Source organism: Primulina eburnea, chromosome 14 (genome assembly GCF_022965805.1).
Source record: "Primulina eburnea isolate SZY01 chromosome 14, ASM2296580v1, whole genome shotgun sequence".
In the NCBI taxonomy this organism is placed as follows: Eukaryota; Viridiplantae; Streptophyta; class Magnoliopsida; order Lamiales; family Gesneriaceae; genus Primulina; species Primulina eburnea.
Window position 1 is genome coordinate 27,488,931 of NC_133114.1, and position 13,919 is coordinate 27,502,849.

A 13,919-nucleotide genomic window follows, 5' to 3' on the forward strand; every position below is an offset into this window, starting at 1 on the left:
ATTTTCTTACTTGTACTAAGTCAAATCATTGTCGTTAAACTATAATAATTTTTTTTTCTGGGAGAGTAGAATCACCTCTGAATAAAGGAAAGTAGGGATCGAGTCCATGTAATGAATTAAAATAAGCTTTATTAATATATTTCCCGATTTTCCTGTGGAAATAGGTGGCAACATTTACAGGGAAAATTTATTTTGTTATTTTAGCTTCTTATCTTACGATATCAAATTTCAATTTTAGTTATCATATTTGTTTTTTTTTTTTTCAGTTTTAATTAGGGATGGAACTTTCCTCACAGATTTGAGGCTCTGCGGGAAAACCCGTAACGGGTATGATGATCCCCGATTTTTTCGGGTTTGGGTTCGGGCTCAGAGATTTTTTTAAATCCCCGATGTAATTCGGGACGGGTATGAGATTACTATCCCCGAAATCCGCGAATCCCGTCCCGAAATTAATATCAATAATAAAATAATAGTATTATTAATATTAATAATACAATAATAATATTATTTTTTAAAATATTAATAATCTTATTATTATTAATATTGATATTAATATTACTATTATCTCTAATAATAATAGATAATAATAACTTTTGGTTTGAGAAAATCATCGAATTCATCATCGTCTTGCCATATTAATATTTTTGAAACTGGGATGGGGACGGGGATGGTAAGTTGATCCCCGAAGTTTCGGGTTTGGGGATTTCTCGAACCCGAAAAAACGGGAATCGGGGCGGGGATGGAGTGGGGATAGAATTCGGGGATGGGGATGGTAATGGCAAACCTCGCCCCCGCCCAATGTCATCCCTAGTTTTAGTCTTTTGTATGTAACAACAACACACACTAGTTTTACTCGGTGTGTGATGTTCGAGTTATGGGCTCGTTCAACCTGTCAGCATTCATGAGTCGCTCATTCAACTGTCCCTCGGAGACAGGGTTCGATATGAAGGGAACTACTGAGGTGGGCGTCATTGACTTGGAGATTCTCGTTCTTCTGTCTTAACCCTGACCTTATTCAGAGAGACTCTTCAACAGCACATTTTCACACCCATCATCTTAGCTATGTTCCGAATGTCTGGTCATTGATAATCTTCCTCGTATCTTTTTTCTTTTCAGGTTATTCACTAATATGAAACTTAGCACTCTTTATTGTTGACTTTCTAGGTAGTCCAGTCTTTACAACACTCGATCTAATATTGATGATGTGATACTGGTGTGGATAGCGATGCGACGTTGATGTTGCACTGGTATGCATGCATGACAACAGCGTATGTAATGTCACATCAACAGTCTTGATAAAAATAACTAAAAATTAAAAAATACATGACTAAAACTGAATTTGACTACATTAAGTATCAAAATCATAAATAGGTAAATATATAAGACCAAAAAATATAAATTTCCCAAGAATATATATATTATATTATGAGGAAGCAAACCATTTTCACCAAAATGTCATAGTTCATTCGATATGTCCAAAAACTTGAAACTAATGTGTGCATCTTATTTTTGTGCAAAAGAATTTTGGCTCATCTTCATTGAATTAAATGAATTGATGAGCTTCAACTAGCAAAGGCCAATGCCCGAGATTGCCACCTTCCCTGAATAATTTGGAAGGCGACTTCGTAACAAATTATGAATGAATGTGCTATCTATATCAAAACTATACTATACAGTCAGGAACTTGCTAGCTAGCTTTTGGCTGTATCGATCCGTCTAAACAAACGCCGTCGCTTCTCCTGATGTTTGCTCTACAACCCTCTTGGCTGTGGCTCTCAAAGGGCAATTTGAACTAACAAAATTGTCTACTAAATGGAGATATGTCTTTAGATCGTGACAGGTGGCCACGTTTCCATTGCTCAGATTGGGACAATCTCTGCTACTAAGTCTGAGTTCTTTGCCTATTTCTGCGTACACCCATTGCGTGTCCTCCATGCGTTTTTGTAGCCAGTTTGATAGCCCAGAGGCCACGTCCATGCCCCCGTTCCTCGTTCTTTGCGGCGTGTTCTCCTCAAGAACGAAGCCGGGGACTTTAGTGATGGGATCATCAGAATTCACGATTCTTAGTACTTTTGTGCCGTTTCTTTCTAGTTGGCGACGGAAGTTTTTGTTCCCGATTCTCGGGCCGCCGAACGAAACCACTGTCACTAGAGGTGCATGTTTGAATGTTGTGTTGATGTCATGAGCCGTTAGTGTCGCCAATGCTGCTCCGAGGCTGTGGCCAGTTACAGTAATACTTAGGGGTTCATCAGCATATTTTTGTAGGATTTTGTTTATCTCCTCTCTGATTGAGTCCTGTAAGCTAGGGCGACCCCCCGCGCTCGATGTGTACAAGCTCAAAAATCCACTTTGTACCATCGACTCGCAGTTTTCCGGCGCCATATCGCAAGGCAAGCAAGTCAATGTGGCACGTAAATTCTCGAGCCACTCCATGCACGTTGCGGTACCCCGATAGGCGATCACAACGTCGCGTCTCCCTAACCTAGCGATCTCGGCCTTATCGTTACACACCGCCACGTAGCCGATCCAGCTCGACTGGGTCGACACCCAACCCGGTATCCTCTCGGTCCAGTTAGGCAAGTTCACCCCACAAGTGGCATGCAGACTCTTGGTCACTCTATACCCAGCCACACCAGCTCCGCAATCACTCAGCATCGTACGCTTGGGGTAACGGCACGTCGCATAAACCGGCGACGATGTGTCGAACTCGAAACATCGATAAGCCGCTTCCACGAACTCCCCGTACCGAAGAATCTCGTCCCTCAACCCGTCATCTAAAGGATCCAGCAAACCCTCCCAATTCTTGATCCCTTGAAACTCCATCCACTTATCCTTAATCCTCTTAGCATTCGAAGCGAGACATTGGTCCTCAACATTCCCTTGTGAATTCCAAGAACTGTTAGCCTTCAAACTCAAATTAGTACCAACTTTCCGTGCGCTTGAGATCACTGCGCACAGCTGTTCGAACTAAACAGACTACTGTTCGAACCCTGTAACAGAGAATTACTACAAGGCCTGAAAGCCCCAGTCGCAAGCTTCATATCACGCAATATTTCGCGCTGAAACTGTGTCTGGATGATATAGTTTATTGAGGTATTGGCTGTGTGTAGTTCAATTGTTTTTGTTCTGATTCAGGCTTCTGAGTTAAGAAGCGCAGCTAGGATTACTGAATGTTTTTGGCTGCGCTTAGGATGTGAATTTATAGTCCGAGGAGAATTGATTTCGTAGAGAAAATCAAAGGTGAAGGGGGGAGGAAAGGATGGATGGGTGGGACGGTGTTGCGTTCGCGTGATGGTGATAGTTTGGTAATTAATTTTGTGTGGGGACGTTCAATATATATACACATATATATATGTATGTATATATATTTATTTATTTATATTCATACTCCATCGAGCTCACTTTCTAGCTGCCTCCTAAAAAAATAAAAAACATCTGATAATTTCCATAGATTTATCGCACACTCAATAAAAATAAGAAAATTTATATTCAATAAGAAAAATTGATCTGATCCATATATATGTAATAAAAAATAATATTTTAGTCATAAAATATAATATTTTTAATTAATGAGATTGCGTTCAATATCTATATGTTCGATTAGAAGTAAATACCATATCAAATCGAATATTTTCATTCTTCTTTATTTTTAATTGGACTCGAATTTTAATTTGGTCCTGCTCGGAAATTAGACCGAGTTTTGGAAAACGAATTACAGGTGAACTTGAATGTGATAAAACGAACTAACCTTAATTAATTTGTTTAGTTTGTTCAACACATTATAGGAAGAAACATTATTAAACGACACATCAAATAAAACAAATTTGAATCTAAAGTCAATTCAAGAATATGTATCTATTTAAACTAATTTAAATTTAAAAATATATAATATCGATCGGTCGCCGTTTTATAATAAAGTGCACGTTTCAGTTGACTTTTTTAACAAATTAATTATTGCATCACAACAATCCCTACTCAATAATCGTATTTTTTTCCATCAGTAAAAATCGAACTCGTGATTTTAACTATAATACTTTAAACTCTACATCAGTTTAAACGTCACGTTTAATTGAGTGCACGCCACAAAACAGACATATGATATTCAAAGCCAACGATTTGGGAAGATGGTTTGACGAATTTGACATTGGCTCATTATTTATTAAATTAAATAAAAACATTATGGCATTTAATAAACGAGAAAATTTGAAATATTCCGTCCACAATTTTAGGCACGTGCCATTCACAGACGCGCCTCAGAGTAAAGACCGCAGCGTTTCTTTTTCTTTAACCGGCCTTTTCGACTCCTCCTTTTGGTCTTGAAAAATTAACTACATTTTAAATCTGTGCCAGCACAATTTTGACTATGATTACATCACACAACTTTTCCTAGTCCTTTTTTTTTCCTTCATCCCGGCGTAAATATCCTATTAGTTTTTAATTCAAAATTTAAATTCTGGGTAATTACTACTTTTCTTGATAGATATCAAAGAAATTGTTGCAACGGATGCGCGGCGACTGAAATTGTGATGTTTTGTACGTAACGTATGCCAGAATTTTTTTAAGAACGTATTAGGATTGAGGTATTTGAAATTACAGATCTATGTTGATGTGTGCTTTATTTCATGACTATTTGTCTGAAATGGTATAAATAATCGACATTTTGAAGACTGTTGAAGAGATTTATGTGAGCAAGTGAAATGAGTTTTGGCAAATTAACCTATTTAATTTCATGAGCTATAAAAGCATCTGACAAAAAAATCACATTCGGAATTTTTAATTCGATGATTTTATATACTTTAAATTTGTTCATTTTTTAAGAATAAGGTTGATATTCAATATAATGATTAGTTTGTATAAACACAGTTTATCCAATTAATTTTTTTGAGTGAGAATGTACTTGCTTATGACGCATAATCGAACACCCAAGTCAAACACTACTTGATCTATTGAAAAATTATATATATATATATATATATATATATATATATATATATATATATAAACATTATATATATATTAACATTATATATATTAAAATAATATTATATATATTAACAAATAAATATATTGTGTTTATTGAAACATTTTGTTCCATCTTCCAAATTCCAATAGCCAATTGTTGAAAATAAAATAGATTTGGTTCCACTTACTCCAAACATTTGGTGTGGGTCACGAAATAAATCTATTAAAATAACAATGCAGCACAATATTTAAGCAGAAAGATTAAAAACTTGATAGATTAATTTCAAACTTATATATATACACACACACACACAAAGTCAGACTGATAAAACATGAGAAGAATAGTGATAGCTAAATCGATTCTAAGTCGACTGATGAAACCCAATCGACATGCTATCTAATTGATCAGTCAAATAAATCCATATATTCCTGAAGAATCGGTATTTTCATTGATTAAAGATCAGAGTCCAGCTGAAATATCACATAAAACTTTATGTACTAACAGTCACTGAACCTTAAACAGAATGTCATGTTTCAGCGCACTATCGGAATATATCGAAAGGACGATGACATGACAACAATGACATCTGCATTTGAAAACAGATATATTTTGAAAATATTATCGTTGCCGATTATTAAAGTTATAAATAGATAAATTGAACAAGCTCTAAGATCGTTAATTACACCATCTATCTTTGGATTGTAAAAGCAAATTGATCTTCTCTGTAAAAGCTTTTCGAGAGTCAAACTGAAATAGGCAGCACACGTTGATATATCATTATCCGATCATTTTGAAGATCAAATTTGTGGTTAGAACTTCTCTTTGAAATCTATTGAGAGTAAGAAATCTGACTGCTCAAAGTATTTATATTTTAGTTTTACCAAGAGTTTCAGTTATACATTGTTAAGTTATGCTGAAGTGATGATTTCAAATTATTTGTAATTATCAAATTCTTTTAATGCAAACCTTCCGTGAGGAAGAAATGCTGAAATAAGAGTTTTTTTAAATCTCCGGACATCTAAAAACAACTTTGTGATTATTTATTTTTTAGTCTATCATCTTTGCTGATTTTCTTGATAAGCTATTTGTTCAACTATTTTCAGTAAGTCTACTTCTGCACAGTTCATATTGATTAACTTACTGATGACTTAATTGACAAGAACAAAATTTCAATATTATCGACCAACCAAAATATTTTTGAGATAAATTTATTTATCCCTCTAAATTTATTTTCGACTCAACTATTACAGGTGGAATCAACGAGGACCAATCAGTGGCCAATATATAAAACAAAACTTCTCAATTTAGCATTTGATTTTCGACTTTTTATTTATTTAATTTATATGAAAATGTAGTTTTTGACAACTTCCTAAATAATCCATTTTCAAGATATGATGCTAAACACGACATGACATATGGAAACATCCATGGAAATATCTCGAACCAATCAACGAATCAATTCCTCTCAACAAACAAAAATGTCAAGAATACTCGAGTGTATATGTATTCACTTCGATGTTTAAATCAGTACAGTGATCAAAAAATAATAATATGAATTGAATTACATATTAAAAGCGTAAAAAATTGCAACTAATGATGATTACAAGCCCTTTATTAATAGAGATAGAGTCCATAACAATATAAATTATTTGTTTGATACGACAATTAAATCTGAACACATCCACGCAATATTCCAAAATATCTCTAAAATACGATTAAAGATTTGGTGGGATTTTTTTCCACTTGATAAAATACCAATATTGATTTATAAGACATCAACTATCCTAACAAAGTCATCAACAAAAAAAATTGACGAGATTTGGCTGTTCTCATTGTAATAACGCATAAAGATGCATCGTCTCAAAAACATCGACAACTGTTCCAAAAAACAAGAGCCCATTATGTTAAAACAACAAAATTTTGTGACTGAATTCACTAATATAACCCTTGAAATCACATATTACAAGTCAATCTATTGAACATTCTAAAGGTACACAAAAATTAAATATGTAGGTTAAAATTCATATCTTCAAAATATATCATGTTATATCACTAAAAATTTGATTGAAAACTTGAGGAGAAGCGTACTTGATCTTCCAAATCTATACACTCTTAAAAATGAGTTTGATACTTCATATCTACGCACTCTTTTCTTTTAAAGAATTCTTTAGTTTATCTTTAGAACTATTTTCTATAATAAGAGTAAAAAAAGAAAAAAACATGGTCGAACACGATCTGAGGATCATGACTCACATATAAATAATGTGTATCATTATCTTCTGATATTTCTGTTTTAGTCCATCATAAAACTAAAAATTGTACTTTTGTGTCAACTCATTAAAGACTCACAACTTATTAGATACATTAAAACACAATAACCAAAACTTTAACCGATCACAAATTGATCCAATAAAATAACCTCACTCGAAAGCTGCTAGCCAACTATAGTTAATTTCTTCCAAAATTGGAAATGATCACACGTACGAATATTTTATAGGTTGAATCACTTCATGCAAAGATTAATATGACATACATAACTTTTTTACATCTTTCCCCACCATTTTTTGTCTATATTCTCTTCGGCTAGACTCAAACGTTTGGTTAATTAAAATGTTTTGTAAAAATATATTCAATTGATAAATGTTTTCACTAACCACTTCAAATTTCAATTCAACAATTATTTTTTCATCTCGATATCAGACATTGATAGGACCGATTAGGGGACAAGTGCTGAGCTACGATATTTCTATTTTTGAAATGTTCAACATAGATTAATTAAATCGATATTGATTTTCAAATTAAGAAGAAGAGACCTAAAATAAAATTTCATAGAGACCGATTAATATTTTAGTAAATCATTTAAAAGATATTTAAAAGATATGGAAGTTGAATGTTTAAAAACATTTTGTTGAAGCATTTTATCAAATACTTAGTGTGTAATATTTGATATTTGAAGAACACATAAAATACTTAATAAATGCAATTTAAAAACAATAGCAATAAGCAAATGCAATAAAATAAAGATAATGCAATAAAATAAAGATTCACACATTTTTTTTAAGAATGTTCGGAATATAACAACTCTTATGTCACTCATTCTTCTACATAAAAATATATCACTATAATACTTTGATTTATACAATTCTTGTACAATTTTTTTTCAAATTAGGACTTATCTGTTGCCTAATTAAAACTCTACCACACTCGATTGTCGGATGCAATCTCACAATCCACATAGTGTTTAACGTCTCTTATGATAAGACTGCAAACACAATCTTTAATGTGTTTGTGTGAAGACTCGTTCATCTAAACTTCAAGCTCAACTCTCTTGTATATTTGTGAGTAATTGTATGTGAGAAATTAATCATTTACAGTCTATGTATATTTCAATTGTATCCTCACATTTGGACTTGCTCTCATTTTAGCCGGTTTTTCTTATATAATAAGCTCATGCTTTGAATCTCTATCAAAACTTGTATTTGATCTTCAAGTTATTGTATTTATAGCTTCTAAAAATGACATGAATGTTTGAAACAAGAATATGACTGTTGATAAAGTTTTTGTACTATATATGATATTGAAACTTTCATATCCGTGTTGTTGGCTCAGTAATTTTGAGTTTTCTGTTTAACCTTATCATCTGAATCACCGAGTTATGAGATATCATCGAAATACTTCAATTCGCCAGAAACTAAGGTGTGCTGGAATTTTGTTTTTGCGACCTTTCACTTCTAAATTGAACAAGCAAATATATACTTGAGTAACTATGTTAGAGATTGCTTTTAAATATTTGCAAATTATTCAATAACCAGAGTTAATAATTGATTCATTTTTTACATATTTGTTTATTATTTTAATCGATGCGTAGAAACATGATTTTCAAAAAAAAAAAATCTAAAGAAAATTCTTTCTATACTACTAAAGTTCAATTTTCTTTTAATTACATACAAGAAAAGGGAATGGCTCGAACAAGAGTCTCCGCCTATACGGTGGTAGAAGAAACCGTCTAAGCTACAAGCCATTTCTCCAATTTTTTCTCTTTTATATTTTTTTTTCCTTTTCTTTTAAAGTAACATAAGATAAGAAGACCGTACCATCCAATCCAATAAAGATTTGGTACACTTTCATTACCCTTCTTTTCCAATTCATTTAAGTTTTTCTTGCAAGAAACGTTTTTCTGAATGTCCATAAAAATTATTCCGTGAAGGGTTCTTTAAAAAAAGCTGGGGATTAATTATAAACAAATTTAATTTAATATCTTATCCTTTGATAAGATGATATCTAGAGAATATGCACCCGAATCCCGATCTACCTATTTCTATCGCTAATTATCTTGTTTAAAAGTTCTAATATTTTATAAATTACCCTTTTATTTTGTTTTGCTAATTAAATCCGTACGTTTCCAGCCATAAATATTCCATAAAAAATGATGCTTCTTTAATCCGGTAATTACCAATTATATGATACAGATTGAAACTTGCTATGGTTCGTGATTATCCCTATATGGTCCGGATGTAGATAGGCATGTTAAGTATTCTACCGACATTAAATTGTTAATTAATAGTGTCTTTAAATATTAGACTTCTATCCACTTAAATTGTAATAGATATTAGTAAAATATTCACATGGGTTGCATATGTTATTAATATTTTTAATTTGATCAAAGACAAAAATTTGTGTGAGACGGTCTCACGGGTCGTAGTTGTGAGACGGATCTCTTATTTGGGTCACCCATGAAAAAGTATTATTTTTTATGCTAAGAGTATTACTTTTTATTGTGAATATGGTAGAGTTGACCCGTCTCACAGATTATGATCCGTGAGACGGTATCACATTAGACTCACTCTTGATCAAATAATACTAAATAATTAGCACAGAATTCATTTAAATTTAGAAGAGTCGTTCGATTTTAAAGAGAAATTTTGTTTAGATTTTTTTCAACGTAAAATATTTAGTGAATTGAAAAAGTTTTTAGTAGGGTTAGAAGTGTAATTATGAAATTAAATATTTTTGTGTCTCTAAGATAGTTACTCTAAAAGTCTCATATTTAATATATATATATATATATACATATGTGTATATATATATATATATATATATATATATAAAACTCGTGTGAGAATGTCTTAAGGGCAAATTTTGTGAGATAGATATCTGACTCGACCCAACTCAAACAATATTACCAAAAGTATTACTTTTGACTGCAAATTTGGATCGGTCAACTCGTATCTCTCTCACAGATATAGATTCGTGAAATCGTCTAATAAAAGACTTACTTGTAGTAATATGAAATGCAAAATGTGGGACTAAATATTTGTATAAAATTTTGTGTTTCTTATATAAAATAAGCGGCTAACCTCAGTAAGAATCTTGAATTCTCTAATCAGTTGAATTGCATGGAGGAATACCATCTTTTACTTTTATAGAGGAGGACGCATCTACGTGCATTGAATGGATACAACTCTTTTTCTCTAATTGCCTTTTAGACTTGAATTTAAAAAAATTATTTTTTAATATAATTTCTTCCTAACTAATCTAACGAACATATGATATCTAAAATTAACATAATATATGTGGTAGAGCTCACATTATATTTAAAAATATACCATATATGTGAGGACCCGAATTTCCAGCAAAAACATTTCAGTAAGCAATGCAAAATTTCCAGCAGAAGATAATATTCAGAAGCTGGTATTTTTCCAGCAGACATATTTTTCCAGCAGCAGCAGTAGAAGAACGAAAAATCAGCAGCAGCAGAAGAACGAGAAAGAAGCAGCAGTCAGTTACTGATTCAGCTCAGACTTGTAACTGAAGCATTAACATGGAATAAAGGCTGTTAATGTCAGATTATGGCCATTAATTGGAAACGTATCAGTCAGATTGTGGCCTATAAATAACACCCTCAAGTCTCCGAAATGGGTTACACAAGCTTTGAGATTATCACTTAAATTTCGAGTTAAGAAAGAGTGCCTTTGTCAAGCAGCAAAATCCAGTAGCGAGAACAGCCAAATTCCAGTAGACTTCAACCGAAACTTTAAGCAAATTACGGTAAGTGGGCTTATATGTAAATATCTTGAAATCCGTTTGATAATTCTGTTTTAAAGTTCAGTTTCTGTATGATTTCTGATATATGATTTTGAAGCACTGAAACTCCCTAGTGAACTAATGGTAGGAATATATATTCTGAACATTTCTGAATTCTGATTCTGATTCTGATTCTGATTCTGGCCTCACCCCTTAGAGGAGAGAACATATAGGGGACTGATATCAGTTTAGCCATGAAATTCACTAACGTGCTCAGTGCTTACTAATTCTGAATTCTGTTCTGTAATTCCTGAATTCTGATTACTGTTCTGAAAACAAGAGTTCTCTGTATATTATTGTATTTGTGTTTCTGTTGAAAACGATTTCGAAAACTGGGAGTTATTCCCGTCCCTGCTTACTGAGTGACAATCATATCACTCACCCACCAAACCCATCTCAGATAAGAACGAGGAAGAGTTGATAGAAGAAGATGAGCAACGTCAGTTTTGGGGCTGGTGATGAAGATCGTTGTTCTTAGTTCTGATTTATGTTTTATTTTCCGCTGCATATGTTCAGACAATGAAATTTTATGGTTTTACATTTCCGCTGTAAAACATTTGTCATTGAGTTGTAACAGACAATGATTATTATGAATAAAAGACGGGTTTCTGAAATTCTGTACTTCTGAGGCTTGTTGTTTTCGAATGTAAATTTGAGAGCAACGCCGGTGTCAACCAACCCCCGTCCCGGAGCGTGACAATATATGTTTCCCTATGTCGATTCCAATTTAATATATGATATATCTAAATAATCGTCGATCTTTCTCCCAAATCTATTTAGTTGATCTTGTGTATTATGCTTAAACCGATTTGAAATTAAACTATTAATAAAAATCACGGTTCATGCACGATTACTTCTTCTTCTTCCATTTTTTTTTTGGCCGAAAGCATGAATGAGAAATACTTTCAATGTTTCACACATTGTTCTTTTGAAATTTAATTAGGTTACATATTAACATAGCATTTTGAACAATATAAAAAGCAACGTTGAATTTGAATAGCATGCATAATTCACAAATTTGACAACTAGTCTGCCTTGGGCTTGGCAGCTCAAATTAGGTTACTGCAATACAAATTTCTCGTAAAATCTCAAGAGAAATACGGATAGAAATTAAAGTTTTTAATATTAAATAAAGATTTGTGGGTGTAATCTTTAAATGATCTCTTGATTATCTTCTTCAATGAATTTTTTTTGTGGAATTTGAATTTCTTGAGTATTTGATCTCCGTGGAGGATGATTTGATATTTCAGTATCTTTAATTCGATGGGTCAACGCCTTGATATCAGATTAATATTCAAAATTCAGGAAGAACATGATGAACGCCTTTGATCACACCTTGTAGAAGAAGAATACGACGAACGATTTTGTTGTTCTTATTGAATTTGATGAAAAACTCGATCTTCTTGAATTTGATGAACATGAATCTTCTTGAATTTGAATTATTTGAAGAAGACCACGGTGAACGATTTCGTTGATCTTATTGAATTTGATGAGAACTCGATCTTCTTAAATTTGGTGAATAACACGATGCTTGCCTTGAACTTCGCTGATCTTCTTGAGTTTGAAGAGTTTAAGTCGAGAATTTATGCCTTAAATTCTCTTCTAATGCTTTGTTACTGTGCCTTCTAATTTCTTGGACATATGCCCATATTTATAGTCGAATGTTGGAAATTCTTTTCATTTTCATTTGATGAGGTTCCGTAATTTGATTGACTCATCGTAATTTATTTAGTGATTATTTTCCGCTAATCACAAGATTAGATTTCAAATACTAAAAATATTAGTAATTTTTTTCATGCAGTGCAAGATGCAATCTTGGTTTAAAATATCAATTTGATCACAAAATATATTATAATATTGATTAATTAACTATTTATTTTGTAAGAATTAGATTCCAAATAAATAAAAAAATTCACATCGATATTTAATATTATTTTGTATTTTCTATAATTTTAAGGTCAACAAATTTAATTTTTTACAGTTATATATCTGTTTTCAAAAATTAATAATACTAATAATCTATTTTTGCAGTTAAAATGGAAAATTAAAGCCAAACCCGTGCCAAACCATGATCAAAATTGTATTTTTTTCAAAAAAATACAATGTATTAATTATTGTCTCCTTTTTGAAAAAAAAAAAAAGAAATCAAATTATGTGATACAATTACATTTTTCGCTAAAAATAATTTTTTTTAAAAATAAACCCCGAAATCCTCTTCTTCGAATTGATGTACACGTTGGCTGATGGGTTCAAGTGTTTAAGTTTAACCGATATTTATTTTAATTATCAGGATTATATTAAATAATTAATAAATTATTTATGAGGTTTAAATCATTATATTAAAACCTCTCTCTTCGATCGTGAAACACAATTCACGCTTCAATTGGTATAAAATGTTAAAATTAAGACTTAAACTTAATTCAATTCAAAAAATTAACTCAAGAGGAGAATCGCTCAAGTCTATATATACAACTCGTAATGATTTAATTCAGTCGATGTGTGACATTTGACACCGCTCACGTCTAAGAATAAAAAATTGGAGCGTGGAGTTCATATATCGAATAATCCATAGGATAATCCAACATATAATAAAGCCTTTATATATAGAGACAAAACAAGACTATCCAACACAAACCACCAAGCTTAATCATTGATTGAAGTCAAATCCGACAAAATAAAAAGATATACCAAAATTATCATGAGATCATTTCGTTAATCGATTTTGTAAAAAATATTCTATTCAATCTGATTCATGAAAAAATATTAATTTTTTATAAAAAAAAATATTACTTTATAGACTGAGTCGACCTCTATCATAGATATAGATCCGTGAGACCGCTTCATATAAGACTTATTCAAAAAGATAATAATA

The 13,919-nt window shown here is 32.0% G+C and overlaps 1 protein-coding gene across 1 annotated transcript; it reads right to left on the bottom strand.

Annotated features, from left to right (window-relative positions):
- Window positions 1–1,462: 1,462 nt before the first annotated feature.
- LOC140812373 (phospholipase A(1) DAD1, chloroplastic-like) lies at window positions 1,463–3,155 on the bottom strand. Its single transcript, XM_073170620.1, has one exon. The coding sequence runs from the start codon at window positions 2,821–2,823 to the stop codon at window positions 1,717–1,719; it is 1,107 nt and encodes a 368-aa protein (XP_073026721.1). The 5' UTR covers window positions 2,824–3,155; the 3' UTR covers window positions 1,463–1,716.
- Between the last annotated feature and the right edge of the window lie 10,764 nt (window positions 3,156–13,919).

What these genes read in the sequence shown, in the direction of transcription:
- LOC140812373 (XM_073170620.1), bottom strand. Translation starts at nt 2,823, where the DNA reads ATGGAGTTTCAAGGGATCAAGAATTGGGAGGGTTTGCTGGATCCTTTA.